Source organism: Eumetopias jubatus, unplaced genomic scaffold (genome assembly GCF_037043125.1).
Source record: "Eumetopias jubatus isolate StellerSeaLion01/CBP00866 unplaced genomic scaffold, mEumJub1_p1.0 scaffold_8, whole genome shotgun sequence".
Lineage (NCBI taxonomy): Eukaryota > Metazoa > Chordata > Mammalia > Carnivora > Otariidae > Eumetopias > Eumetopias jubatus.
Genome location: NW_028274814.1, coordinates 10,625,802 through 10,652,688, shown reverse-complemented (window position 1 = coordinate 10,652,688; position 26,887 = coordinate 10,625,802). Strand labels below are relative to the sequence as shown.

At 38.7% G+C, this 26,887-nt stretch overlaps 1 protein-coding gene across 8 annotated transcripts in view; it reads right to left on the bottom strand.

The window, feature by feature from the left end:
• Positions 1-26,887, bottom strand: part of ABI1 (abl interactor 1) — a 128,196-nt gene that overhangs the window by 27,059 nt on the left and 74,250 nt on the right. For all 8 annotated transcript variants that reach the window (XM_088025786.1, XM_088025785.1, XM_088025784.1 and 5 more), the window contains exon 3: positions 1,131-1,307. In XM_088025786.1, the coding sequence (XP_087881912.1) occupies positions 1,131-1,307 (177 nt within the window). The remainder of the gene's footprint in view (positions 1-1,130; positions 1,308-26,887) is intronic.

The following is a 26,887-nucleotide window of genomic DNA, read 5'->3' as shown; positions in this document are numbered from 1 at the left end:
ATTACTATCCAAATTTCTAACCTTCACATACCTCTAACTGTGCTCTAGAAATACTTAATTAAGCTGGCAATGATCTTTCTGAGAAATCATAAACTGAATTTAAGCTGTTTTACAAGCCTAGCCACATCCCCTGGGTAAAAATATAAGAAACAAACAAGTAGCCTCCTCTACATTTGCAGTGTTCCAACTTTACATCTAGCTTCCAAGCATGACAGTAAAGGGGAGATTCCAATAATGTCCAAGGAGAGTAGAATAAAAGTCAGTATTGTCAGTCAGCTATACTCCCTTCTTGATCGGGAACCCCCAAATAATTCAGAATGCAACAGATCCAGCAATAGCATCTGTCAAATCAGCCAGTTAGGGAAAGCTTCGAGATTCTAGCTGATTCCTAAAAATTTATTATAAAAATTCTGAAAACCAGAATAAAATCAAATAATGGTCCTCTAGAAAACGGACTACCAAATTTAAAAGGAACTGTTTATCCTGAGCAGAAATGGGTAAGAAGAATTCAGGTCATTCGGGATGTTTGCAAAATGACCACAAACGCCTAAGAAGTTGACAGGCTACTGATATCCTTCAAGAGCAACTAAATTAACATGGGCAACAAATAATCTCTTTCCTAAAAGCCTGCCACAGCAGGGGAAGGGGAAGGGAAGGGGGTGGTACACAAAACAAAATACAATTTTTTATTCTTCATAAGTTGCTGGAACTATAGCCACATCTACAGAGATGCACTAACACATATACATATTTTGAAATAAAAGGTTTAAAGTATTTACAAATTATTTTCTAAACCAACTCTGTAAAAAAGCATACGATTTTAAATATTCATTCAGTAGTAAGACATGGAATTCAAAATAAAATTTGTAATATTAGTCTAGGACTCAAATGGCTTAATTGATGAATAAATAGCATGTTAAGTTTTATTGTCTTCTTGAATACAACCTATTTCACAGATAAAATTCTGCCTCAAGTTTAGTATAATTATTATCAAATAAATGTTCTTTGAAAACTGTAATGCTAGTTACCAGCTAAGAGAATCTATTAAAATTATTTTTATTACCCTATTTCCTATCCAAAATATTTACCGGATAAATTATTTCAAGTTAACACAATATAAAAATGCTTACCTTGACACCATGGCCCACATCATCCAGAACTGTATAGTCAATAGGTTTCCGAATGTACCTTACAGGACGCTCCATATTTGCAGGTGCTATTATTTTGTGAGTTCTTGATGTATTCTTATTTGTTGTCAAAATACCAATCTCTCTCCGAGCCACTTTCTCTTTATGAATGTCCACAGTCTGTATTTTAAATTTGAACAAAGAAAATATTATTAGGCATTAACTAATGTCCATATATATTGGGCCATATACAACATTGGACCACAGGATGGTACTGCATGTCTATTTTCCAGTGAATACTCTATCTTTCCCTTCAAAATTAAGGAAACTACTATCTTTGAGGCTCAAAACGGGGAATATCTAAAGATGATTAAAAGCACCAACTGATTTAATGGATTTGGTTCCAAGACAATTTCCAGGAAAGCAATTTTCATTCCTAAAAATTCAGCGTGTATGGAAAGGGAGGGAGGTCCTGCTCTGAGAAGCTTACACTTTACTGGGGATGCAGACCAGGAAGAAAATCAATGATTACAACACAATGAGGTAGTGCTGTAGTGACATAAGCACAGTGTATCTGAAATTACTCCAAAGGTGTTCAGAGCCAAGATACCTAACTAGGTTGAGAAGTGCTCACTTAAAGACTTTATAGAGTCTGTAGGTTTTTAAGGATAAATAGAAGAGGTAAATATGGAAATTATTCAAGGCAATTATTCATATTGCAGAAAAAAGTATAGGAGAAAAGATGGTAAGTTAGAGCAAAAGTTATGAACTGGCATCATGCAGCCTACCTAATACTGGCCTTTATGACTTAAAAAAGAATTTTGTTGTTGTTTAGTTGCCAACATTTAAAACTAGATAAGGGATGTTTTAATCCTTATTAAGGGATTAAAGATGGCTCAGTCAGTTAAGCGTCTACCTTCGGCTCAGGCCATGATCTCAGGGTCCTGGGATCAAGCCCCATGTTGGGGGCTTTCTCCCTCTCCCCTCTACTCGTGTTCTATGTCATTCATTCATTCATTCATAAATAAATAAATAAATAAATAAATAAATAAATAAATAAATAAATAAAATTTTTTGAGAATCCCTCTGGTAGAGGTGTTGAGGATAGACAGAACAAGAGCACTGGCAGTGAGACCAGGTAGGAGGCAATGATGGTAGTCTAGGTGGAGAAGAAGCAAGGATGTGAACTGAAGGGGGTAGAGGGGTACTGTCAGAATAAAAAAAATTTAATGTTAATGCTTAAGATTCTATTTCCAGAATTTTAAAAAATTGATTGGGAAAGAACCTGTAATCAAAAATGTTCTCCCAATTCCAAAACAAGGTAGAGAGACAACTCTCCTTCAGTGTCTACCGTTTTTGCACATCCTATAAGAAAAGGCACTGCTCCCTCTGTCCTGGATATTTATACAGTATTTATATAGCCTTAGAAGATGAAATGTCTTCCTGGAGAGCAAAAGGCAGGTTTGTTTACTGTCCAGTGTATTAAAAATAATGTCAGCCCTGGGGCAAAGGTCAGGAAGGTTTATTGCCCATTATAAAAGATCTGGTCCTCTAAATTGGGAGTTCCTTTCCTGTAATCCACCCAACTCTGCACAGACATCACTTGGCTCTCTTTTCAGTATCCAGTGGAAATTGGGGCTAGTTATCTAGCACAAATGCTGACACTGGCTACTGCTATTGCCATGAGCAATGACATTCTGCATCTTGCCCAAGAGTCTCATGTCTTTAATAGTATCTATGAAATTGTGGCAGGCTAACTTCTTAGCTTGCACAAAGGGTAAAATCTTAAACTCTTCACAATTTTTGACAGTTCTGACAATGAGGATGGAATACTGACAGAGTTTCTAGAAATAGAACGAAAGACCAGTTAACAGGAATCGACGTGACGTAAGTCCATGGGAATTGTGAGTGAACATGCTGACCAAATGGGATGGTCAACCAAGCAATGAATGGTCCTCCATGTTACTGCCTATTAACAAAGGCTAAATTGAGGATGTAGTTTCAGGTTGAATATCATTTTGTAGGTTCAAAAACAGAAGTCTGAATGATGCCCCAGTTACTGTCAGCTTTCCATCAACCTTAGAGTTGGCCTCAGCAGGTCTGTTCTGTGAACAACTGGTAATAAGATTTATCTGGCAGAGGGAGTGGGGAACACAAAGGACTGTTCCTCTTCAGATAATGTTACACCCAATGTTACACTGGGTGCCAAAGGAGAAAAACTGCAACAACTGTGGTCAGAACCAAAAGAATCTTCAGAACTTCAGCTAGTTTGCTTAGGAGATGTAGGGATGGGACACATAATGCTTATTTAAAAAGACGGCAACAGCTTTGTATCTTATTGCTCAGACCCTCCTGCAGTCATTTTGTCAACATTCAATCCATTCAACACTAGTAAAAGAGGGGCCGCCTGGGTGGCTGTCAGTTGAGCATCCAATTCTTGATTTTGGCTCAGGTCATGATCTCAGGGTTGTGGATTTTTAGTCCCACATCGGGCTCCGTGCTCAATGGAATGTCTGCTTGGGATCTTCTCTCTCCCTCTCTCTAATAAATAAATCTTTAAAAAAAAAAAAAAAAAAGATGAGTAAAGACCTCAGCATTTTTTGGCAATGGGTCCTGTCTGCTCCAAGAGAGCTTTTCCCACCACCCTCCCCAGCCCATCCCAAATTTCACTAAGAGAAACTGCGGCAGGCACTGACTTGTCTTCAGGCTCTTACTGTACTGAACTGGGTTTAAAATGATAATGAAGGTGATTCACTAGAGAATGAGAAATTGACCAAAGAAATCTAGATAAATTCTTGCTGTCAGACCTTCTAGCCTTGGAAAACTCCTCTAATTCTTATGTTGAAATCAAGCAAGAATTTAAGAGATGTTATCTTGACAATGGAGCAGCAAATAGCCAACATTAGGTAGACTCCTAAAAACAATGCTGTCACTGTGCAGATCTTAGCCCAAGTCATCCAAAGGGCACAAGCTCATTTCCCTGGTCAGAAAGCAATGTGGTTGTAGCTGCTGAATGCCAGTACTGATGACCTTGTCACAGAATATGGGACTTTGGGAGGATCAAAAATACCACAGATTTATTCGATTGCTCAGCACACAGCTAGAGCACTGCTCAAAACTGAAAGGAAATGCAACTTCTTTACAGGTGCAGAGCTGCTCTCTCCCAATCTCCCCATAGCCCAGCCTCAGCTGCTTTACAGAGAAAGATGACTGGGGGTGGAGATGAGTTTTCCTAGTTCCCAAGGGGAATTGAAGATCAATCATACCCAGGTATGCTAGAACACCAGGAAGAGGAGGGACTCAAAATTTTATGGCTCTGTTAGATACAGGAGACCACATCACATTCATACCTTTCATGTGGAGGAAGAGGGTACATGCTTTCAGCTATCAAGGTTTGGGTGGGATTCACAGTGTGAAAAGAGTAACTAACCCATACTTTTCAGATGGTGTCTTTGGATCTGGTCCCCTAAATTGGGAGTTCCTTTCCTGTAATCCACTCAACTCTGTGCAGACAGCACTTGGCTCTCTTTTCAGTATCCTATGGAAATTTGGTGTATTACTGTTGTGGCTTCTACCACTGAATATATAATTTACTGATATTTTACATGCCTGTACTGTGAATGCTCCTAAGTGCCAGAGGGGATTATGCCAACTGGAAAGAGCCCATGTAGAAAGCACTGGTAGCTTTAGCACCCCAAAATCCTTATGACCCCTTTGTGTACAAGTCTCCATGCACAGATGATTTTACTGACTGGAGTCTCTGGCAAGAGGTGCAGCCGCCACCAAGGTGTCCCTTGGTTTCTGGATTCAATGCCTCCCTGACACAGCCACCAGGTGCACTCCTTTTGAAGTTTCCCATTTGAGAATGGGTCAACTCAAACTCAATGACTAGTAAGGTGGTAAGAGCCTAACATGCTTCTCTTATCACATTAAAGAGGTAAACTCAAGAATGCAGCCAGCCAGGCCCCTGTGGTATTTCAGCTTTAAATGAAAAAGTGTCAGTTATCCCTTTGGGGAAATTTTGGCCTCCATTCTGCCTAACCAAAGTTGCTGGCTCATTGAGGCCCCTGATTCACAGAGGATCCCATAAATGCCTGGGCCTGGTTCACTAATGAATGATTTAATTACACTGAAACCCTATGCTGCTCAGTGGCCTACTATGCTGTTCAATTTCAGGGCCAGCTACACAGAGCTGAAAATGGGTGTGACTGCTTTGCTTTGTGGGCAGAATTCAAGGATGTCCTCACAGATCTGACCAATATTCCTCTTCATAAACCTTGTTATATTTTTACTGATTCTGGGTCTGTTACCAATGACCTAGCTTGTTGGCCTACCACTTGGAAAACTACAGACTGACTAAAAACTAGCCATAAACTGTGGGGACATATTGCAGTTGCTGTTCAGATAGTCTAGGTCACAAATATAGATGCCCATGGCAAGGGACCATTGTCTGATGAGATCAAATGGAATGAAGGTGCTGATCAGGGCTGTACTGCCCAGACTGCCATTACTGCTGCAGGACCTATCAACACATGTACCATCACAGAACAGATACAGAGTAAAGGACTCTATATTTCTGATGCGGAGGCAATCACTGCATCCCACACTTGTAATTCTCAGAAGACCCATTTATCTCATATGACAGAGGCCATATCTCTTCCTACTGACAGACTGGTTACATCAGATCTTTGACCCTCCTCTTCAGGCTATTAGTGGGGCCTTACCGTTGATGACACTTTCTCAAGTAGGATACTGCTATTCCAGTCCAGTCAGCTGACTCCAGCCACACCAGTGTTACCCTTGACACTAATCTGTGCCATGTTTTTCACTTTCCAAACCATTTGCAGTCTGATAGTATGTTTTTATTCTAGAAGTCACTAACAATGGGCTACTAGTCAAGGCACCTGGCTGGCTCAGTTGGTAGAGCATGCAACTCTTGATCTTAGGGTTATGAATTCAAGCCCCACGCTGGGTGTAGAGATTACTTAAAAAATAAAATCTTAAAAAAATGGTTAAGATAGGAAATTTTATGTCATGTGTATTTTACCACAATTTAAAAAAAATTTTAATCAACTCAGAAAGATTTCTGACTATACCTCCTTAATTCTTCCTGGTTCACACATAACAATACAGCAATTTGGTCACTGAACGTGGATATCCCTAGGAAGCAATCATCCCTTCTTTGCCACTTGTGATCTGTCCTAACCATTACCAAGCATGATGCTTCTTTCTTTCGCCTAATGGAAACCCCAAGCTGACCTGATTGGTATACCTTCCGGATGGCAGCCTAGACAAAAGAAGGTCTTGGGAATTCTAACTTATTTCTGGTTTAGCCACCTGAATTTTCTTGATGGATTTCTTAGATAATAAAGATAATGACCATTTGGTTAATAAAGTATACTGCTGCTCACCAAGTCCCCTTACAGTGAATCATGTGGCCCAAAACAGGAGACATAATAGGGTCTCTGTAAGTTTAATAAAAAATGCCCTTGTCCCTCCTGTACCTGACCATTCCAGACAAAAGGTCTGGGTAAGAGTCAGGGATGACTGGGAAAAAGGGAGAAGTTAGTTACTGGTATGGGACACTCATTTTGTGATGTGGAAGAACAACTCTGGCACCTGTGGAATAAACACTTTAGACCTCAGGAGGTAAGAAAGAGGGACATTAGTGATCTGTCTTTCAAAATCACCCCTGGAGCTTTTCTCACAAAGGAAAATTCCCTGGTGCAGCTCTCCTATACAGTGTCCCAGTGCCTTAAATTGAACCGACAGCTGAGTCTGCCACACCCTGCTGTACGGCTCTGATCACAAAAGGATCACCATTCTCTTTAACCTCAAGGAAGAGTCTTTAGGAAGCAACAGAGGGTAATCCTAGCTCCTGCACTTCCCACACAAAACACCTGTCAATACCTCCAGGTGTCTCTCCTACCCCCTGCCCTTTCCTATAGCTATCATTCAGTCATTCCAAAGGCCAGATGAATGCTACCTGGTTGATGGCATAGATAAACAGGACAGACTGGACTGACTGCCTTCAGGTAATCCCTCCAAAAACAATCATTAGATTTGATTATTTGTACTGAACTGTGACCCGTAAGGCCTACCAGCTCTGCAGGAGGCAACAACAGAGAAACTGTCAGCCTGTACTCCCTGACTTACGTCCTATCTGGGGGACAGAGGGACAACAACTGTAAACACCACATTCTGCACCTTAGGGGTGGTCATAAGAGACCTTCAAGTGTTTAAGCACCACAAGGAGATCATGTAGTCTGCAGACAACTGCTCTTTCCAAAGTAAGGGTATTTCTAATTGGATGACTCCCATTTTAGGGATAACTGCCTCAGACTGCACATAATTAACAAGTCAGTTATCCTTCTGAGAGGTCCACTGTGCACCACCCCCCCCCCGGCAATAATTAAGAATAGCCTTACTTTGTTTCTTAAACATAACCTCAAGATTTTTTTGTTTTCATAATATAGCAAATATGAAGCTTAGAACTAGATCATTTGACCCTTTCTCTTCTTATCTCCTCCCAGTTCAAAATGCTTGCATCCCTTAATAGCCAGCATTCTCTCAGATCTGCAGTTGGGCTCAACACACATTCATGTCTCAGCACAATCTTCTTTGTAGTTTTAGCCTTTTTTCCAGAAAATCGGCTTAGTATGCCCACCATAGCCATGCTGCTTCCTGTCATAATGCCGCTTTCCCTGGACATAAGGAGAATCTTTGCTTTTCTTGTATTGTGTCACTTTGTGGGGTTGGTGCTTGCCACACTTCTTGCAGAAGTCCAGCGGGTTTTAGGAATGTTCACCAGGTTTGCGAGAGCTCTATTGGCATGGAAAAAGCAGAATACCCTTCACTAATACCCTTACTAATTCTAATACCCAATTAGAAAAGGTAGTTTAAAATTTGTCCTGGACTTCAGCTGAGGTGATCAATGACATCACCTCAGCCTTGCGGCCATCCAGGTCAGTCTCAACTCACTGTGATCAGGATTACTATGGATGACAGAATTGCCCCAGACTTCCTCTTTGCAGGCAAAGGCCAAATCTGTGCATTCCTTAATATATCCTGCAGGTTTTTTCTAACATCCTGCAGTTCTTAGATTAATGCCTTGGGTCAAGTAGAAAGTTGGTGAAGAAACTTAAAGAGAAAGCCACTTGGCTCTCTAAGGCAGACCCTGATGGTTAATGGCACTTGTTCAGCTGCTTGGGTCTACGACCCTACAGAGCACAGTTGAGGTCAATATTGCAGTTTGGCCTCATCCTGCTACCCTGACAGTACATAACCTTAATTAAATGTCTTATGAGATAAACTGGATGGCTGTGGTCCCAGCCTTTGTCAGACAAATTAATCAGAAGGACCAATGAAGAGCATCATTATGGGAAATTTTACCAGAAGCCAAGTAATGTATAGAAATTAGGGGAAAAACTTGTTGAAGGCAAATTATCCATGTTCCATAATATTTATATATATCTTGTAAGTGGAGCCACTGCCTCTCTTTGTTCCATAATATATTAAGTATGTTTGTATAGCAAACAGCCATGAAGGATACAAATGTCTCCCCTGGGAGCAATAGATAGGTTCATTTACTATCTAGTATAATAAAGATGACATCTCCCTCCAGGATTAACATCAGGCAGGCTACTTCCCACTATAAAAGTTTGGGTTCCCTAACCTAAAGGCTCCTCTTCTATAACAGACAATACTGCAATACAGGAGAGGCATCACTCAGCCCTCTTCAAATTTTTCTATGGAGTTTGGGCTTGGAAAACTGGCACAAATAACAACACTGGCTCTTGCTACTGTCATGAATAATAAAGTCCTATGTCTATGACCCAGAAGTCTTGTACCTTCTACCAGCATCTATGCAACTATGGCAGGCTAACTTGCTAGCTTGCATAGACGGCAAAATCTCAGGCCTTTCACAGTTCTTAAAAAAAAGCAAACCCATTTTTATACTGAAACAATTCATACTCAAGCCAGTCCCTCCCACTCAGTAACCCTGAAGATTATCTGATATAGTCATTCATGTTAGAAATCGTAGTTTAAAAGCTACATTTTTTAATGCCTCCACTTATCTTTTAAATTCTTTCCTTTTCTGGGGTGCCTGGGGGGCTCAGTCAGTTAAGCGTCCGACTCTTGGTTGCAGCTTAGGTCATGATCTCATGGGTGGTGAGATCAAGCCCCACATTGGGCTTGGTGCTCAGTGGGGAGTCTGCTTGAAGATTCTCTCCCTCTGCCGTCCCCCCAACTCACACACGCACATGTGTACATGCTCTCTCTCCAAAATAAATAAATCTTTTGAAAAATGAAATAAACTCTTGGGGCGCCTGGGTGGCTCAGATGGTTAAGCATCTGTCTTCGGCTCAGGTCATGATCCTGGGGTCCTGGGATCGAGTTCCGCATCAGGCTCCCTGCTCCTTGGGAGCCTGCTTCTCCCTCTGCTTCTCTCTCTCTCTCTCTCTCTCTCTCTCTCTCCCCCTCTGTCTCTCATGAATAAATAAAATCTTAAAAAAATATATTTAAAAAAATGAAATAAACTCTTTTCCTTTTCTATAGCAGAATTTTAATTAGTACAAATTTGGATTGACATGGAATTAATTTTGGGGATTCATAATACTACAGAAAAGAAAATACTGAGATTTCACTGGAAGGTAAAACAACATGGACCAACACTCACCCTGGTTTGCTCTTAACTCCCTGAACACTCATTTCTGTGTCCTTTGCAAGGACCTCTGCATTATGTCCTAGCTTCTCTCGGCTTTATAACCTCTCCTTGGCAAACTCATCCACATTCAAGTTTAAATTGCCATTTATATACACATAAACTTTATTCTAGACCTCTCCTCTGAGCTGCAGAATTGTACAAATAAAGTGTAACAGGGGCGCCTGGGTGGCTCAGCTGGTTGTTTGGTTTTGGCTCAGGTCATGATCTCAGGGTCATGAGTTCAAGCCTCACGTCAGGCTCCACGCTCAGCACAGAGTCTGCTTGACATTCTCTTCCTCTGCCCTTCCCCCATTCACATGTTCTCTCTCTAAAATAAATAATAAGTCTAAAAAAAAAGTAACATTCCCCTCAGGTATGTCAATGGTACCTCAAAATGAAAGTGCCCCAAATCAAACATATAGTCTACTCAATTCTATTTCAATGTTCTATAAGAGTTCTCTATCAAGTTATTTAAGTCAGACATCTAGCGCTTAGTTCATATCCAGTATCACTAAATCTTGTCACATTTACTTTAACAAGTGTTGGTGAGGATGTGGAGAAAAGGGAACCCCTGTGCACTGTTAGTGGGAATGCAAACAGGTACAGCCACTATATAAAACAGTAAGGCGGTTCCTCAGAAAATTAAAAATAGAACTACCATATGATCCAGCAATTCCACCTGATTATTTATCTGAAGAAAATAAAAACACTAATTCAAAAATCTATATGCACTCCCATGTTCACGGCAGCATTGTTTATAATATCCACGATATGGGGGGAGAAAATCTAAGTGGCCATCAATGAATGAATGGATAAAGCTGTGGTGTGTGTGTGTGTGTGTGTGTGTGTATGACCCACCACCACCACAATGGTATACTACACAATGGAGTGCTTTTCAGCCATAAAAAAAGTATGAAATATTGTCATTTGTAACAACATGAATGGACCTTGAGGGTATTATGCTAAGTGAAATGAGACAGAGAGACAAATACCATATGATCTCACTTATACATGGAATCTAAAAAACAAAAAAACAAGCCCACAGGCACAGAGAACAGATCAGTAGTTGCCAGAGGCAGGGGCTAGGCAAAATGGGTTAAGGAAGTCAAAAGGTACAACTGACAATTATAAAATAAGTAAGTCATGGGGATGTAATGTGCAACATAGTGGCTATCATTAATAATACTTTATTGTATATTTGAAAGTTCCTAAGAGTAAATCTTAAAAGTCTTCACCACAAGAAAATAATTTTTGTTAACTATGTTTGGAGACAGATGTTAATTAGACTTATTGTGGTGATTACTTTGCAATATATACAAATACTGAATCATTATGTTGTACAGCTGAAACTAATATGTCAATTTTACCTCGATTTAAAAACATACATATATACAAACCAGAAATGTATTTCCTTCTGTCTCCCAACAGCTTCGTCCTAGTCAATCTACTGTACCATCCCTCACCTTAGTTATTACAAAAGCCTTCTAACTGGTTCACTTGCATCCATCTATTCTCTTTCAATCTGTTCTTTATGGTGTAACCATGGTGATCTTTACAAAAACAGTAAACTTGAGAAAACAAAATGAAAAACTTTGAAGATATCTCACCTGCTTAAATCCTATTAAAAGAACATCCCACATGGTTCCCAGTCTTCATGGGAAAAACAAATTCAAACTGGCTCGAGTTCTTTCCCTATTTCTCTCAAATATCATGGTATCTTGCCTTAAAATAATCTTTTTCACCCTCCCTACTTCCCTTACACACTGCAGATATATTCAGGACACTATTTCAAATTACTTGAAGTCTTTCTCTCTGAGTTCACTCCCTCCCCAGTTTCCCAAGTAGGAATCACAAAAGTCCAAATCACAAAAGTCCAAAGCACAACCCTCCATATGGCAGGGTGAATGAATACAGCAGGCAGGAGGAGGGAAACAGACTTGGAACATTTGTATAACAACAGCATGCATATGCTCACCAAGCCAAAGTTAGATTTTTTAGGGAGACTAATTCCTTCTTAAACGTGAATTTCCTTACTTTCACAATTTTTTCATCTTTTTTTTTTTTTAAGATTTATTTATTTGTCAGAGAGGGAGAGAGAGAGAGACAGAACACAAGCAGGGGGAGAGGCAGGCAGAGGGAGAAGCAGGCTCCCCGCCAAGCAAGGACCCCGATGTGGGACTTGATCCCAGGACCCTGGGATCATGACCTGAGCCGAAGGCAGCCGCTTAACCGACTGAGCCACCCAGGCGTCCCGATTTTTCATTTTTAGATAGCAAAATAAGCAGTTTGATATAAAGAAAATTAGTTTTCAATTATAATATGCTGGAGATAAAACTTAAGAGTTACCCTAGTTTACTGTTGTGATCACCCGGCAGCAATCCCTAGACCTATGAAGCACAGCTGAAAACCACTGGTTTAAAAGAAAATACACACACATACACACACAAATATGAAATCAGAAAACCTAGGTTTGAACACTGGCTCTTTCATGTACTAGTTGTGATATTTCATACAAGCTTTTTAGCTCACTAAGATTCCATTTTGCTTACATATAATGGGGATGGGATAACAGACTAATATTGCTTGATACAAAAAAGTACTAAAAAAATTTAACCAAATCTGAATCTTATTTATCAAACTATCCAATCTACAACCCTGAAGTTAAGGCAAAGTATGTCTAAAATATTAATATGAAAAAATGTACATATCACATTGTGTATTAGAAACATAATGAACATTGAACCTGGAGTCAACTAAGGGCTAAGTGAACTAAGCCAAACACAGAAAGAAAAAAAACTGCATCATCTCACTTCTACATAGAATCTAAAAAAAGTCAAACACACAGAAGGAGATGGGGTGGGGAGGTGGAGGAAATGAAGAATCTAAAAAGTTGAAGGCACAAAAAGCAGAGCAGAAGATGGTTACCAGACTCTGGGAGTGGGGGAAATGGGGAGATATTGGTCAAAGGCTACAAAGTTGCAGCTACATGGAATGAGTAAGCCTAGATATCTAATGTATAGCATGATGATTACAGTTAATAATGCAGTATTGAATTTACAAAGAGTAAATTTCAGGTACTCTCATCACACACACAACAGGTAACCCTGTGAGAAGAAGATACATTATTTAGCTTGACTACAGTCATCATTTCACTATGTATATGTACATCAAATCATGTTGTACACCTTAAATATACATAATTTTTATTTTAAAAGATAAAATAAAAAAAGAAAGATGACGAATGCGAATTATGTTCAAATCTCCAGTTTTGCAATAGTAGGATGTTAGAGGACTCCTCAGAGCCAGTCTAATGAGCATTACGATTCTGGAAGCTCGAAACTCAATGATTCCAAGGTAAACAAGCCCTAAAGACTGAAACTGACTTGAAAGAAGAAAGCAGATGTTACAGACATGGCTATCAGCAGGACAAACTAGAGAAAAGGCTAGAAACCCAAAGACAAGTTCTGATAAATGAAGAGCATGTTTGATGATTCAGCACCTAACGAAGTGATCAAGTCAAAACAGAATGTACATGGAGATATATTTGGAAGTAAGAGATAGAATGAACAGGTTCAGAGGATCAGCTTTTAAGGGAAGAGTACATTCCTGAAGACCTTTTACATAATTCAAAGCTAAAAAATCAAAGAACTAAATTTAACATAAGGCAGTGTTTCTGTTTACTGCCTAAACGTCAAATGACAATAAAATAGTTTAACAATTTCCTTGTCCAGTTTTGAAACTATGCAATAGTTTGTAAAAAAAAATTTTTTTTAAGATTTTATTTATTTATCTGAGAGACAGCGAGAGAGCACAATTAGGGAAAGCGGCAGATGGAGAAGCAGGCTCCGCACTGAGCAGGGAGCCTAATGCGGGGCTTGATTCCCAAACTCTGGCATCATTACTGAGCCAAAGGCAGACGCTCAACTACCTGAGCCACCCAAGCATCCCTGTAAAATTTTTTAATTTGAAGAAAGTCTTCACATTTTAAAAATAATTTTTTCAATTTTATTAATATTTTATGTTGCATTTTCAGCACACAAAATGAAATTGTACAACAATGGGCCAGGAACAAAGACATAGCTGCAACCATTGAATACAAAGCAAATGAGGCCTCTGGGGGCGCCTGGGTGGCTCAGTCGTTAAGCCTCTGTCTTCAGCTCAGGTCATGATCCCAGAGTCCTGGGATCAAGCCCCACATTGGGCTCCCTGCTCAGTGGGAAGCCTGCTTCTCTCTCTCCCACTCCCCCTGCTTGTGTTCCCTCTGTCGCTGTGTCTCTCTCTGTCACATAAATAAATAAAATCTTTAAAAAAAACAAAACAAAGCAAATGAGGCCTCTGAATTTGGGTAATGTAAGAGGCATAATCTAGAGCTAAGATAACACAAATAGAAAACTCTTTTGACAGACTCAATACAAGTACAAATGATATGAAGAGTTGTGAATCATGACAACGTGGAACATAAGATAATCAACAGAAATGATCAGAACATCCTGAATAAAACCATAACAAACTCTCTCCCCAACCAGTTATAAATAAGGGAAGAAATAAGGAAACAGTGAAATGGGAGTTTGAAAAATTAACCTGAGAGCGCCTGGGTGGCTCAGTTGGTTGGGCAACTGCCTTTGGCTCAGGTCATGATCCCGGAGTCCCAGGATCGAGTCCCACATCGGGCTCCCTGCTTGGCGGGGAGCCTGCTTCTCCCTCTGACCCTCTCCCCTCTCATGTACTCTCTCATTCTCGCTCTCTCAAATAAATAAATCTTAAAAAAAAAAATTAGAATGAAACCTTAAAAAAAAAAAAAGAAAAATTAACCTGAAAAAAAAAATTATGTGGGCTTCCAAGCCAAGTACAGCACACACCCACTTACTCACAACCAGACATCTCTCTCACTCCCCCACTCCCATGCAATGAAGTACTGATGCCAATACTGCCAATACAACAATTGATTCCAAACTGATCTACAACTTCAAGGCCTCCCAATAAAAACCCCAGCAAGTCTTTTATAGTTTCAAACTATATACACAAGGGCAAAGGGGAAAGAATGACCAAAGTTAAAAAAAAAATTAGAAAGGGGGAGGAGGAACTTGCCCATTGAGATTTATTATAAAGCCATAGTGAATAAGACTATGGACAAATTCAACAGAAGAAAGAACTCAGAAACAAGCTCACACTTAACAAGGAAACTTGGTATCTTACAGTGATGACATAGTAGGAAAGAATACATTATTCAAATGGGGCAACTAGTTTCCATATAGAAAGAAACACTAAAAATGGAACCCAACCTCACACTACAGGGAAAAAAATCAATTCCAGATCCATTAAATGTAAATGCAAATAGGCGGCATATTTGAAATATTATACATTAATATGAATGAACTATACATGAAGTACAGATAAATCTTGGAAACATAATGCTTAATTTAAAAAAAGCAAGCAATGTTAGACTACATACAGCATGAACCTATTTTTACTAAGCCCAAATACAAACAAAATTAAACAACAAATGTTAAGGAATATATATTTATGTGATAAACTTTTTTGAAGGGCAATTTTGAAGCACATAGGTAGAAGAAATAGAACTGATCATTTTCTAGTTAACTTTGGTGGTGGATTCACAGATATTCGTTTTATTATTACAAATGTTGTAACATGCATTACATTTATTCTTTTGAATGTATTAAGTATAATTTTTCAAAAATTTTAATCACACACAAAGTACTAAATAGAACAGAGAGGAAAAAAAATGATTAATATTCTTCAAGCGACATCAAGGAACTCCATAAAAGAAACTTCATTTTAGCCAGCCATATTTGGCAGACCAAAAAGAAGAAAGGAGGATGGGGGAAAGAGGAAAATCCAAGTGGAGGGAACAGTATAAGCAAAGGCAAAGAGACATGAAAATACAATACCTGCTTAGACATATAAGAAAATTTTTAACGGCATGAATAAAAATAAGTTAAACTCTGCTCTGATTAAAAGTTATCAAAGGAATACTAAAGAAATTAGAAAAGCAAATTTCGCAATTTATTTTTAAAGGGTCAAACAGGCCCTTTATAATATAAGCAGATCAGGGACTGAAGAGGTAAAATAAATTTTGTGGAAAGCAAAGGTTCTAATTAAAATAGTCTAAAAGTGATTCTATTTAGAAAGGAAAATATTTTTTAAAACAAATGCTGAAATAAGATAAATTTTGTAAGCACACAAGATTTTAATTATATTTTAAGATATGATTATTTTAAACTATTATATTGAAATAAATTGTTTTAATTATGTTCTCTTTCCTTTCCCTTACCATGTTGAGGGAGAGGGGGGAAGGGGCAGAAAAACATGCTTTCTTTATAGATACTCAAAAAAAAAATATCCTAATTATCAAAAGACAGAAAGCTAGAGAGAAAAGAAGTACAACACAGCAAAACTACTCAACATTTCACATATTTTCTACAATATCATGTTGGAAGGCCTACTATCCTCACAACTGCCACTGTCAATACAGGGAGGGCATTATAGATTTCAAGCAAAGAACCCTGTATATAAGTAAAAGCACAATAAATGTTTGCTGAAAGAATAACTACAGAATGAAAATCGAAACACTTTTGCTCTGAATAGAAAAGGGAGAGGAGTATAAAAGGAATAGAAAAAGTGTAAAAGAGTCCTGAGACAAGCCACACAGACAAAGCTGTTAGCCAAGAAAGAAACAATCTTTGTTTGTTACTGCTTATTTGGACCAGACTCTGGAAATGGCCGTATGCCCAAAATTCTGTGTTACAGAGCTTTGTTCAATAAGCTTGAAACAAGGTCCCAATCAACTGCAAAGTTAACTTGATTCAGAATGACCTATATATACACGCTATAAAATAGACCTATTTAGAAATGATGAGCTGCAAAATAAGACTCTGGTGGAAAAACATAATCTAAAACACTTGGATCAGAATTATTCAGAAATACTTTATCCTGGGAAAAACTGGATTTGTCACTAACACTTTGGCCCATATCCAATTTTTTAGTACCACCCAATGACATTTTTCTGTCTCTTCTCCTGCTTAAGAATATAAGACACAATGTAGAACACTACACATGGTGATTATACATCTACCTCAAAAAATAATTTTTTGTGCTTAATTTAGTGATGACCATTTTTGATCCAAATTAGGATCTAAGGCAAATATGAATTTTTAAGAGAACATTGGATCACAGTTTATCTTCCAAATACCAGGTCATGAATTTGTACTTAATCCCCAACCTATTACTCCTTACTAGGAATTAACTTTTTTTTTTTTTACTATTTCATGAGGGCCCCTCCCTTCTTAAAAAGATTATATGTATTTAAAATTCTGAGAAATGCCACACATTATAGTCTAATGACTAAGAGCACAAGCTCAAGAACCCGACTGCATCGATTTAATAGTAGACTCTGCATTTACTAGCTGTGTGATCTAGGGCAAGTGACTTTCTCTCCATGCCCTCAGTTTCTTACTGTACAAATAAGATATAAAAACAAAAAAATTTGCCAAACTCACACCATTATTGTGAGGATTAAGTGAATTATTATACATAAAGGATTTTCAGCAGTGTCTGGCATACAGAAAGAACCAAATAAATGTTAGCTTTTATTGTTATTATTATTATTATTCTGTTCCCCAATCCATATCCAAGCATTTAACTGAGTTTACTAGATGTTAAACCAGTTAAAGCTTAAAGCTAATAACAAATACAACTCTTGAGGCGCCTGAGTGGCTCAGCTGGTTAAGTGTCTGCCTTCAGCTCAGGTCATGACCCAGGGTCCTGGGATCCTGGGATCAAGCCCAGCACTGGGCTCCCTGCTCAGCAGGGAGTCTGCTTCTCCCTCTCCTTCTGCCACTCCCCCTGCTTGTACTCTCTCACTGTCTGTCAAATAAATAAATAAAATCTTAAAAAAAAAAATACAACTCTTATAATCAATCTTAGAAATCAGGGGCTCCTAGGTGGCTCAGTCATTAAGCATCTGCCTTCGGCTCAGGTCATGATCCCAGGGTCCTGGGATCAAGCCCCGTATAGAGCTCCCTGCTCAGCGGGAAGTCTGCTTCTCCCTCTCCCACTCCCCCTGCTTGTGTTCCCTCTTGCTGTGTCTCTCTCTGTGAAATAAATAAAATCTTAAAAAAAAAAAAGGAATTAAAAATTATTATTTAGTTCATTTAAGATGCCCAGCCACATTAAACATATATGGAGTGCAAATCAGTATTACCAGAAAAAAAGCATCAAGCCCAACACTTTGAAAAGATTTGAATTATGCTCAATAGTAGCCCTTTCTGAGCCTACTCACTTCTTTCATATTCATCACAAAAGTATTTGTGGTACTGTAATCCTTCTTACAAGTAACAACCACATTTGGGGATATTTACAGAGAGGATATTTAAAGGTACAAACGGTACTTCAGATTAAATTTAGAGGACTGATTATACATTAATGGCTCTCCCTTCTGAGACTTCCACCAAAATGAATGCCAAAAAATTAATTTATATATAATAACTAATACAAAAATATTTTGCATAAGTAACTCATAAAAATATTTTTCCTGCCTATAACAAGGGGAAATAAAAGGAGAAAAATCAATGGACAAGAACTACTAATAAATCTTTGGATATCAGAAAGCAAATGGAGTCAAGGTAACTAACTGATCAGAAGAGACAGAAGAAGGGGAGTCAGGGTATCTCAGTCGGTTGGGCATCCAAATCTTGATTTTGGCTCAGCTCATGACCACAGGTTCATGGGATCAAGCCCTGAGTCCGGCTCTGTGCTGGATGTGGAGGCTGCGTAAGATTCCCTCTGGCCGGGCGCCTGGATGGCTCAGTGGTTAAGCGTCTGCCTTCGGCTCAGGTCATGATCCCAGAATCCTGGGATCGAGTCCCACACATTGGGCTCCCTGCCCGGCAGGAAGCCTGTTTCTCCCTCTCCCACTCCCCCTGCTTGTGTTCCTGTTCTCACTATCTCTGTCTCTGTCAAATAAATAAATAAAATCTTTAAAAAAAAAAAAGATTCCCTCTGCCCCTCCCTGCTCACATGCACACGCTCTTGCTCTCTCTCTTAAAAAAAAAAGTTAGAACCCCGAACTCCTGTAGACAGCAAGACAATTTATCCTAAAAGAAAAAAATAACTCTTGAGGCGCCTGGGTGGCTCAGATGGTTAAGCGTCTGCCTTCGGCTCAGGTCATGATCCCAGAGTCCTGGGATCAAGCCCTGCATTGGGCTCCCTGCTAGGCGGGGAGCCTGCTTCTCCCTCTGCCTCTGCCTCTCATGAATAAATAAATAAAACATAAAAAAAAAAAGAAAGAAAAAAATAACTTTTGAGAGGCTCAGAATTTGGAAGTGACAGGTTCTACAGACTACAAAAATGAGGAACAGAACCAAAACCACAATGAGATACCACCTGACACCCACTAGGATGGCTTAATAAAAAAATATAGAGATAAAACAGGGTTTACAAGGATGTAGAGAAACTGACACTCTCACACATTGCTGGTGAAAATGTAAAACGCTGTAACCACTTTGGAAAACAATTGGCAGCTCCTTGAATGGTTAAACAGAGTTACCTTACGATGCTGCAATTCCACTCCTAGGTATATGACCAATATATCTGAAAACCTATCATCCAAACAGAAACTCATAAAGAAATATTCAGGTTCCAGCATTAATCATAACAGCCACACAGTGGAAACAACCCAAATGTCCACTAATTGATAAATGGATAAATAAAATGTGATATCCACAGAATAGACTATTATTTACAATAATGTGGAGTAAGTACTGATACATGCTACAACACGAGTGAACCTTGAAAACATGCTAAATCAAAGAGACCATCACAAAGAACCACGTATTATTACATGACTCCATTTATATGAAATATCCAGAATAAGCAAATTTACAGAGATAAAAAGTAGATTACTAGTTGCTTAGGGCTGGGTAGAGAGAGGATACAGGGACTGGGAAGTGAAAGCTAAGGAGTACTGAGGGTTTCTTTTTGGAGTAATGACAGAGTTCCAAAACAGCTTGTGCTGATAGATGTATACCTCTATGAATATATCAAAAGCCATTCAACTGTACATTTTAAGTGGGTGAATTACACAGTATGTGAATTATATATCAAGAGAACTGTTTTTAAAAATGAGGAATGGGGAGCCTGGGTGGCTCAGTCAGCTAAGTATCTGACTTCAGCTCAGGTCATGATTTCCTTGTCCCTCTCTCTCTGCCCCTCCCCACACTGGTATGCTCTCTCTCTAATAGATAAAGTTTAAAATAAATGAATAAATAAAAGAGAGGAACAAAGCTAAAAGCAGGATAACTGAGTCAGTGTCTGTATACTAAATAGTGGACTTCCCACCCTTCCACTCACCATGGTCTCAGAATGTCAGCATTCCCTCATGAATGCAACTCTCATGAAAAACATTAGAAAATTCTCGAAAACAGAAATATAATGGCACAAGAATAGACTGCTATATATTAAGAATCTGGTGTGCCCCTGCTTAAAGCCCAATCACCCATCAAGTGACACTCTGTCACATATAGTTTCTACTTAAAGCATTTGAGTTCCTCATTCTTAAATAGAAACAGCCAAGGATCACTAGATTTGAGGCAGTATTTCATAAAGGGGAGGGAAAAACCTAAAAAAAAAAAAAAAAACAATTTTTCAGCGATCAGAGGAATACTTAAAAACAAGGATATATATTATATGCAGAAGAATTAAACACAATCCATTAATAAGCACAAATTTAACTTATGAAAAAGAACAAGAAAACTCTTAAAAATTAGAAAGGATAGTAAAAACTAAAATAATAGATTCAGTGGACTTTATAGTTGAGTAAGTCTCCCAAAGAGATGGAAACAAAAAAGGAAAATAGCACTAAAATGTTAACACAAAAGGTCTAATATCTGAATAGAACACCTAGAAAAAAAGAACAGAATATAATGGAAAAGAAATTACTTTTTTTAAGATTTTATTTATTTATTTGACAGAGAGAGACACAGCGAGAGAGGGAACACAAGCAGGGGGAGTGGGAGAGGGAGAAGCAGGCTTCCCGCTGAGCAGGGAGCCCCATGCGGGGCTTGATCCCAGGACCCTGGGATCATGACCTGAGTCAAAGGCAGAGGCTTAACGACTGAGCCACCCAGGCACCCCTGTAAAAGAAATTATTAAATAACAGTGTATCCTAAAAATATAGCAGCATCTCTCCAAGTGCCAACACAATGTACAGATCTTCCTCAACTGACAATTGGGTTATATACTATTAAACCTGTAAGCTGAAAATATTGTAAATCAAAAGTACATTTTTTTCAAATAAAAGATCTCATATATTATTACTGAACCAACCTACTAGTGCAGAAGCCTAGAAACAGGAAAAAAAAATTTTTTCCCAATAAAATATGTCTATTGCTTAGGTAGTAGTGATGTTTACAGAGTGATACGGTACAAGCAAGTAACATCAAAACAGCATAAATGTGTGCCATCTCATGTGCAATTCTTTATAGACACAGCTTGGTTCTTCTCCAATGTCTCCTCTTAAAGTTGCACCTGATTTTATTACCAGTTTTCATCCAAATCCACTGGGGAATGGGACAATTCTGCTTTTGTTTCCTGGACAGGAATCATTGGATCCTAAAAGTTTTGTGAGGAGACATGGCGAGGAAGAGTCAATCGTACATACCACAATGGCGGAGCAAAGCCAAAAATGTATTTAATACACCTAACCTAATGAACATCATAGCTTCACCTAGCCAACCTTAAACCTGCCCAGAACACTTACATTAGCCTACATTTGATGCAAAGCCATTTTATAACAAAGTGTTAAATATTTCATGTAATTTATTGAATACTAGACTGAAAGTAAAAAACAGAATGCCTGCATGGGTGCTTAATGCTGTTAAGTATGTCAGTTGTTCACCCTCCTGATCATGTGGCTGACAGAGCTGAGATGCTGCTGCCCAGCATCACGAAAGAATATCGTACAGCACATTATTAGCCCAGGAAATTATCAAAATTCAAAGTACAGTTTCTACTGAATGCATATCATTCTTACACTGTCATAAGTCAAAAAAATCTTAAGTCAACCATCATAAATAGGGGACCATATGTACTTTTAGAAGACCAGTATCAAGTTATATCCCTATGAAATTTCAAAACACCACAGCTAAAGACAAATATTCCAAAGGTTTCCAGAGATAAAAAGACAAGTTACATACAAAGGATCTAAAATCAGAGACACAGGGCACCTGGGTGGCTCAGTCGGTTGAGTGTATCCAACTCTTGGTTTCAGCTCAGGTCATGATCTCATGGGTGGTGGGATAGAGACCTGCATCGGGCTCCACACTCAGCCAGGGGTCTGCTTGATGATTCTCTCCCTCTGCCCCTCCCCATGCTCTAAGAAAAAAATAAATCTTTAAAAATAAATAAAATAAAATCAGAGACACATCAGAAAGTTCAATGACAATACTGGAAACTAGAAGAAATGGTCTATTGCCTTTAAAAGTCTGAGCGGAAAATAATTTTGTCTAAAAATAAGAGCAGTACAGCATAGTGATAAAGCAGATTTTTTTTTTAAGATTTTATGTTTTTAAGTAATCTCTACACCCAATGTGGGGTTCAAACCTACAATCCCAAGATTAAGAGTCACACACTCCAACAACTGAGCCAGCCAGGCACCCCAGTGATAAGCAGATTCTAAAACTAGACTGCATGGTTCGAATGCCATTTAATAGCTATATGATCCTAAATAAGTCACATAACTATCTGTGTATTAGTTTCTTTATCCACAAAATCCCTCTGATTTTGTGAGGATGAATTAATTGGTAGGTGTTCACATGTATAAAAGCCTGATACACAGTACTCACTATGTGAGTGCTCTAGAGAGCAAGACTGGGTATAGAAAGGAGTAACATAGAACCTGACTTATCATTACAATTCTTTAGGTAATATCTGAATGGCTTTTAACCAGAAGAAAATTGTGAAATGAAGCTCAATGGTAACAGTCGGGTACAGAATAATATCTATATACCTTTAACTCAGATGAGACAGAAAAACAGAAAATAACATTTTTTACTGAAAGAGAACCACCTGACCAGACAATCAAGAAGAAAGGTAGGATGTGGTGAGAGAGATTCTTGGGGACAAGTAGCAGGCTAAACAGGACAGAGCGGGGTCAGATTAAAATTTAAAAAGATAGTGTGTTGATAAGAGTAAAATACAGTGCTCAAACAGATAAACTGTTTTAATCAGACTTAATGGATCAGCTTCTTCAACGATGAGACTCATTGAGATTTTCTTTAGTAAAGCTAAATTAAAAGCAATTTAAATTCAAAAATAATAGGAAAAATAGAAGTGAAAGACTTTACATCTTATTAAAACTCATTAATACCAGGGCGCCTGGGTGGCTCAGTCGTTAAGCGTCTACCTTCGGCTCAGGTCATGATCCCAGGGTCCTGGGATCGAGCCCTACACCGGGCTCCCTGCTGGGCAGGAAACCTACTTCTCCCTCTCCCACTCCCCCTGCTTGTATTCCCTCTCTCGCTATGTCTCGCTCTGTAAAATAAATAAATAAAATCTTAAAAAAAAACAAAACTCATTAATACCTTGATAATATAAAGAATGGCAACTGGGGCAATATGGCAGATTAGATAACCTGAAAATTCTCCCACTACAAACTACCTAACATCCTTAACAGACTGTGACAGCATCTTTTAAAAATTCATAGCCCAATGCTGAAGAGAGTAAAGAAAATCCTGGAAGAGGAAGAAGGAAGGACTAAAACCCAGAGCAGAAACATGAAAGAAGCTACTCTACAGAGACATGCTAGCTTCTAAAAAAGGAGCTAGGACTTTTATGCCAAATGGGAACAAAATGTAAGGCCTCAATTTGCTGAAGGTGGGAAGGCAGAATTCACATGGCAAAGGGGACTTCCCAGCTGTGATTAAGTTAAGGGTCTTGAGACACAAAGATTATCTGAGATTTCTGAGTTGGGCTCCTGTAATCAGAAGGATCTTTACAGGGGAAAGAGAGAGGCAGGAGAGTTAATGCTGATCAGAGTGACTGCCATGTGAAATGACTCAATTGGCCATTTCTGGCTTGAAGATGGAGGAAGCAGCCACCAGCCAAGAAATGCAGGAGGTCTCTAAAAGCTGAAAAAAGGCAAGAGAACAGATTCTCCCATATACAATGTCCAGAAGGAACACAGCCGGGCCCACATGTCAATTCTGGCCCAGTGAAACCCATTTCCGACTTCCGACCTTTGTAACTTATATAAGAGAGTAAAGTTGTGTGGTTTTAAACCACTAAGTTTGTGGTAATTTGTCATAGCAGGTACAGAAAACACACAGACACACAGAAAGACATATACCCACACACATGGGGGGTGGGGGTGGGGGGCAGCAGTCGTCCTAGAAAGTTTAATGTGTTCCTATGAAGTCTTTAGGTTCAAAACTTTAAACAGTCCTGTATTGATGGTATCCCTAACAAAACCAGGAACATACCTTCAATTTATCTTATCGGTAGACAGATCTCAAAGATGAGATCTTAAGATGGGTTCACAATCAAAATTTATAAAACTCATAAGGAAATAATTCACCATAACCAAGAAACAAAATACACATGCAAGCATACACACAAAAAGGCCTCTGAAGAATGTTAATCCAAAGAGAATGTTAATCCAGGAAGAGGGGAAAAAAAAAAACCAGAATAACATGAATAAAAAACCAAAATAATGGTGATTCATTTGAATCCAAATATATCACTAACTACATTAAGTGTAAATTGAATGCCCCAGTTAAAAGAAATATCACACTATAATTTTTAAAATCAGTTATGCTTATGGGGCACCCGGGTGGCTCAGTCGTTAAGGGTGGCTCAGCTGTTAAGCGTCTGCCTTCGGCTCAGGTCATGATCCCAGGGTCCTGGGATGGAGCCCCGCATCTGCTCCGTGGGAAGCCTGCTTCTCCCTCTCCCACTCCCCCTGCTTGTGTTCCCTCTCTCGCTGTCTCTCTGTCAGATAAATAAATAAAATCTTAAAAAAAATAAAAAGATCAGTTATGCTTAGATGAGACAAAGCTTAAAAAAAACAGGAAAAAGCTGAAAGTAAATAGAAAAGACATATTCTATATATTAATATGCATTATATTAAGACAAAACAAACTATAATCAAAAAGGATTCCTAGAGGGCGCCTGGGTGGCTCAGTTGGTTAAGCAACTGCCTTCGGCTCAGGTCATGATCCTGGAGTCCCGGGATCGAGTCCCGCATCGGGCTCCCTGATCAGCAGGGAGTCTGCTTCTCCCTCTGACCAAACCCCCTCTCATGCTCTCTCTCTCTCTCTTTCTCTCTCTCAAATAAATAAAATCTTTAAAAAAAAAAAAAAAAGGATTCCTAGAGACAGTCTTTTCTTCTGTAATAATATATTTTATCAAAAATATTTTTAATGAATTGAAATACTCAGTGTAGGTTTTATAATTTACACTTTCCTCTTCAAAAAGAACAAACCAAAAGCATTACAGAGGTTGCTTACATGCCAAGCTTGGTAAGGGGACAGTTTTAGAAAAAATGAACACGTGCAACCGCACATAAAACTGCAGGTGGCTAGAAAGGAAACCAGCTAAAAAGAAAAAAATCTAAAAATAGGCTTAGAACAGTGATTCTGACTGCCTTCATTGGATTTTCAAATTATTTCAGAGCTAAAACTGAGAGCTAAAATGTGTACAATTTGTTTTTAACCAAGACGGTTATTTTAGAAATAAGTTCTGCCATAATTAAATACATTTATTTGTCTTAGAAGTTCTCAAGTACCACTAGCAATTCAGAAGCCAAAGAATTTTTAAATACAATGTGATCTTAATGACAAAATATAGCAAAATAAATTATTCCTGATTAGTTGAAATACAAATTCCTATGAAAGTAAGTTTTGCTGGTCTCTTACAAAATATTTTTAGGGATGTTGTTTGATGTACATGCCAGGTTCTTTGTAAGTTTCCTCTATCTTTGACGATTACTATGCATTTACAAGCCCCAAAACTCTAAAAACTTAGAAGAAAATAAAAGAAATATCACACTATAATTTTTAAAATCAGTTATGTTTATGGGGCACCCGGGTGGCTCAGTCATTAAGGGTGGCTCAGTCGTTAAGCGTCTGCCTTCGGCTCAGGTCATGATCCCAGGGTCCTGGGATGGAGCCCCGCATCTGCTCCGTGGGAAGCCTGCTTCTCCCTCTCCCACTCCCCCTGCTTCTCCCTCTCCCACTCCCCCTGCTTGTGTTCCCTCTCTCGCTGTCAGATAAATAAAATCTTTAAAAAAAATAAAAAATAAAAAGATCAGTTATGCTTAGATGAGACAAAGCTTAAAAAAAACAGGAAAAAGCAGAAGACTTAAAATGTAAACAAAAAAGTTTCTTGAAAAAATTAAGACACGGGGCACCTGGGTGGCTCAGTCAGTTAAGTGCCCGCCTTCAGCTCAAGTCATGATCTCAGGATTCTGGGATCAAGCCCCATGTCAGGCTCCCCGGCTAAGTGGGGAGTCTGCTTCTCCCTCTCCCCCCTGCTCGTGCTCTCTCTCTCTTGCTCTCTCTCTCAAATAAATAAAATCTTTAAAAAAAATTAAGACAATGGTAGTGGTTTTTAAATAGGAAGCTACTGCATCCAAAAAGTATCTCTAATTTATCACCTGAATCCAATCATGAGAAAATATTAAACATGCCCATAATTGACACATTCTACAAATGAGCTGGCCCATAATTTTCAAAAGTATCAAGGCCAGGGAAAGCAAAGGAGGACTGAGGAACTATTCCAGATTGAAGAAGACTAAAGAGATATAACATAAATGCTTCCGAACTGGATCCTTTTCTTACAAAGCTATTGGAACTGGAAAATTTAAATGTAATTCGAGGATTAGATGGTAGCATGCATCAGTGTTAATCACCTGATTTTCATGACTGCCTTGTGGTTATGCTGTAGAATATACTTGTGTCCAGAAAATACACACCAAAGTATTCAGGGGTGACAGGCCAGCATACCAGCAAGTTTTTCTTAAACAATTCAAAACAAAAAG